This window comes from Notolabrus celidotus, chromosome 5 (assembly GCF_009762535.1).
Source record: "Notolabrus celidotus isolate fNotCel1 chromosome 5, fNotCel1.pri, whole genome shotgun sequence".
Lineage (NCBI taxonomy): Eukaryota > Metazoa > Chordata > Actinopteri > Labriformes > Labridae > Notolabrus > Notolabrus celidotus.
In genome coordinates this window covers 14,994,612-14,999,231 of record NC_048276.1, presented here as the reverse complement: position 1 = coordinate 14,999,231, position 4,620 = coordinate 14,994,612, and the positions used below count along the sequence as shown (strand labels likewise).

Here is a 4,620-nt window from a genome sequence, read left to right as displayed (position 1 = left end):
ATATTAGGCGTTGCAGCAACAATGTGGACCTACATGACTGAGGAGGAAAACCAGATGAGCGACAGATTATGATGATAATTCCCTTCTTGTCTGCTCTTATCTTTAGATTGTGAGGGTCATTCTTTGTTTCAGACCTTTATGTTTTTACTCCACATTGCGTCAAAAACACCCTCCACTTCCTCTGCAGATGGCAGCACAAAGAGGACGAGGGGACAGACGGCCGTCCCCACACAGATTCCTCAGCCGGGCACGAATTAAAGCGTTTGATCTGGACTCTGAAGCTGTTTGTTTGGCCTCTCTAAATGGGCCTATTGTATGCAAATATGGCGCCCAGAAGCATATGACCTCTCCAGTGCAGGGCAGTGGCTAGTGTGAGAGAAATCATTAGCAATGCAAAGTCATGGTGCTCTGATACTCTTGTTCACACTGACGTCCAGATTGAGAAAAAAAAATTTGGCAACATAAATGATTCTGGATGTGTTTCTCTATTTCAAGCTAAAGCTGAAGGTAAGTCTAATTTTGTCCTACTATTTGATGAGGAAGATGATGAAGGTAAATTTGATTCTGAAGCTTTTGAGTGGGGTTGTTCTCTAAATTGTTTAGTCGCAACTTGATTGTTAAGAGTTTTCTTACAAAGATAGGCAGTCACATAACTGTGACACTGCAGTAAGAAGGTTTCACTTTAAAGCTTCATCCGACATTTACTGCTTCTACAGACAGCCTTAAACATGCAACTGCTCAGTCGGGTGTATCTCTAGATGAAGAGCTGGTCATACAGTAGGCTTCTCTGTTTACATTCCCTGAATCACTATTCAATCAGAACAAGATGATTCTTGTTTAATGCACATCAAAGCACGTAATTTTCCAGCTTCAAACAAGACAGTTTCACAGACACCGTTAGCTTAGGTTGCAGTTGCCCACTTTGCATGCTCCACCATGGTGACTGGTGAAAGCATGTCACATGACGCATGGTGCCAGACTTCAGTGTTTCACTCTTAAGTGGCCTGCCAGCTGCAGAGGGGGGCAGAGAGGCTCCTCTTCTTCTCTGGATTCACATCCATGCCAAACCAGCGGGTCAACATTGTCCTCTACGCTGCCTCCTATGCCTCTTACACCTCCAGCTGAGCCGGGTAATAACTGTGACATTTACACTGGACTGACAATTCAAACAGGCTGGAGACGGATTACAACCTACCAAATTATACTGCAAAGAACACATTTTGGATGTAGACCTGAAATACATCTGAACTTTAAATACCTAGGATTTTTTTGGGTATGAGAGAAAAACTGGATAGAAAAAAAATGGACAACAAAGTTTTTCATTTATTCCAGATAGATAGATAAAGAAATAAATTTAGCATCAGATAAGACAACATCAACTTTATCTCAAAATAATTGATAAGTGTAAAAGATCACAGTTTATTAAATTTTCTTCCCTCATTTTTGTGGTACACAGAGTAAATAAGAAAATGGTGCGTGGTTATTTTTTCAATTTTGGAATGTGGAAAAGTTATGACTATCTATTTCAGAGGATATGCTTAGTTGAGGAATGACACAAACATTAAGACGCACACTACTGCATTCTGTGGAACATGCAAAAATATATATATATTCATAAGCAACATTTAGTCCAAGGGTTTGCCTGATACATTTTTGATAGTTTGACAGTTACTAAAATAACCTTTACCCTAACGTTAACTGCATCAACTCTTTCGGAGCTTCATTCAGTATCTACAGGTCTTATTGAAAACAAGAACTAATCTTAATCTTTTTCTTTCCAGGAGGCCACTCTCAGCTGTAATCTTTTTGAAATATGACAAATACTGTGAATTTGAATTGTTTTTATTTGGGAAACAAGTTTATTCTAACTCTATCGACAAGGAGAGCATGGTGTCTTATGGCTGTTGGTAAACTACATATACACTCCAGAAGAAGACTTTTAGTGTCAGAAAATCTGTTTTCTTTTGTGTCTCCTTTTTCAGAACTAAATGGGGCAGGAAAGTGATATTAGAATTTAAAAACACAGACCCCATAACAGTGCCTGTGTTTTTAAATGCTGTTTTGTGATCACAAATTGCACTTTATTTGAAAATAAGTTGCACTTTTAAATTATTGATTGCTTCTACATACTGTCTGTACATATGCTGCATGCTGTTGAGTTGTGCTATCTATTTTAACGTGTGCTGCTGACCTCTTGGCCAGGTCGACCTTGTAAATGAGGTCTTGATCTCAATGGGCCTCATCTGGTTAAATAAAGGTTAAATAAAAAAATAAAATATATATATAAATCACTGAGCTTTGTTTTCAAGGAGCTCTTGGACGTGCACCAGCACTTTAAATCGGAGCTTCATAGATTCTACTGCACGGGTGAAAGACTAAGCTGGATTCAGCTGCAAGTTTTTAATGGCTGACGGACATCACCTCTATTGGATTTCTCATTACAAGATAGAACAAATAGTTTTAGTAAAGGTTTATGGTTACATTTTTGTGACCTGTACAAAGAAATATACACAATTGTTATAAAAAACTCCTTACTGTTCAAGTAAAATCCTTATTTCTATTCATTAGTTTATGTTCAATAAGCTACTTTTATGAGCCCAGATTTATTCTGTTCATTCTGCCACCCTATGTAACATCATGATGTTAATATATTGCAAAAAACTTATAACACTGGTATCAATCCTCTCGTATTGTTTTCACATTTTCTCCATCAGACCCAGAACCAAAGATGAACTGGGCATCGTTTTATGCTGTCATCAGTGGCGTTAACAGACACTCCACTGGCATCGGCCGCATCTGGCTCTCCGTCCTCTTCATTTTCCGGATCTTGGTCCTGGTGGTAGCAGCTGAGAGTGTTTGGGGCGACGAGAAATCTGGCTTCACATGCAACACCCAGCAGCCAGGCTGCAACAGTGTCTGCTATGACCACTTTTTCCCCATCTCCCACATCCGCCTGTGGGCCCTCCAGCTCATCCTGGTCTCCACTCCGGCCCTGCTGGTCGCCATGCACGTGGCCCACCGCCGCCATGTCGACAAGAGGCTGTACAAACTGTCAGGACGGACCAACCCTAAAGACCTGGAGCAGATAAAGACACAGAAGATGAAAATCACAGGTGCTTTGTGGTGGACATACGTCATCAGCCTGTTGTTCCGTCTGATCTTTGAAGTCACCTTCATGTATTTGTTTTACATGATCTACCCCGGATATAAGATGATCCGGCTGGTGAAGTGTGACTCGTACCCCTGTCCAAACACCGTGGACTGCTTTGTGTCCAGGCCCACAGAGAAGACAGTCTTCACTGTGTTCATGCTGGCTGTGTCAGGGGTCTGTATCCTGTTAAATATTGCAGAGGTGGTATTCTTGGTAGGGAAAGCCTGCGGTAAGCATTTGAGCAATGCTGGAGACTCGACTATGGGGGCTTGGATCCAAAAGCTCTGCTCCTACTAACAAAAACCACACCCCCACAAACGGACATGAAAGTGACTTTTGATCCAAGCAGCTATTAATCTATCATGTGAGCAGGTGCAAATAAAAAAGGCTCATTGCAGTTTGATATGAGAATAATGTAGTGGCTGATGATCAAATTGTGCCCATGTGAGAGGGACTAAACATTTCACTCCTGTGTGTGAAACACAACATGTTCTCAACAGACTGAAGAAAGTATTTTAAGGAATTACCACAGGAAAAAAAGACTGCAGCTGCACTTTGTGCTGACCTGTTACAACAGCTACATTTATGGCCAAATAAAGACCATGTAAGGCACTTTTCATGAAACATTTCAGATTAAAACAAAACAGTATGGGGGACAAAAATGATCATGATTACAATCTTTTTATGAAAGTTTTTTTTTTTAATCTCATATTAACTGTTCCAGTACCTTCAGAAATCTAAAGAAATCAGTGTTTTAGCATAAAAACCTAAATGTTGTCTTTCTCTGATGACATTCTGTGCGATGTTCACCAAAGAGCAGGTCTGACCAGGATGCATTTATCTAGACTTATAAATGAAGTCATGGATTTGTTTTCTTTTAGATCAGTGGTTCTCAAAGTGGGGTCCTGGGACCCCTGGGGGTCCACCATAGCGTGGGGGTCCGTGAAACAATTACAATACACTTCTAATTAATTATAAAATTGTACTGTCATTAAAAACAGCATATATACCATTGTTAGGATACAATTTAGTGGCTCGAAGGGATATGTGAGTCTTACTACTGTTAATTTTCTGAAAGAGTTTAAGATCAATTACTTGAAAAGTATAAATGCTGTCATTTTGAGTTCAAAAGGAATGAATTGACCCTCTGTTTTAAAGTATACAAGTGGTATTTACATGATTCAAATTAAAGTGTTATCTGTTTATCACTATGGTACAGGTCTGAAGTATTTAAATTGATACGTTTTACAATACAAATAGTTCCAAGGGCATCTAATAGGGCAAATGGTAGTAAGCATGTGCCTAATCTATGTTAGAATTATGAGGGGGTCCTTGGAAAATTTTCTCACCTGTAAGGGGTCCCTGGCTCCAAAAAGTTTGAGAACCCCTGCTTTAGATTATACTCGTTTTCATTTTGAGAAAATGACGTTTGTCTGCTAAAAATGACATTTAGTTTAATTGTACTTTTA

The 4,620-nt window shown here is 39.5% G+C and overlaps 1 protein-coding gene across 2 annotated transcripts; it reads left to right on the top strand.

Annotated features, from left to right (window-relative positions):
- Positions 1-1,102: 1,102 nt before the first annotated feature.
- Positions 1,103-3,448, top strand: LOC117813029 (gap junction beta-1 protein-like). 2 transcript variants are annotated; one of them, XM_034684074.1, is made up of 2 exons: positions 1,103-1,130; positions 2,715-3,448. In XM_034684074.1, the coding sequence occupies exons 1-2, from the start codon at positions 1,103-1,105 to the stop codon at positions 3,446-3,448; spliced, it is 762 nt and encodes a 253-aa protein (XP_034539965.1). The 2 variants fall into 2 exon arrangements, with proteins under 2 accessions (XP_034539965.1, XP_034539966.1); XM_034684075.1 differs by lacking the exon at positions 1,103-1,130 and adding an exon at positions 1,368-1,472.
- Positions 3,449-4,620: the final 1,172 nt, after the last annotated feature.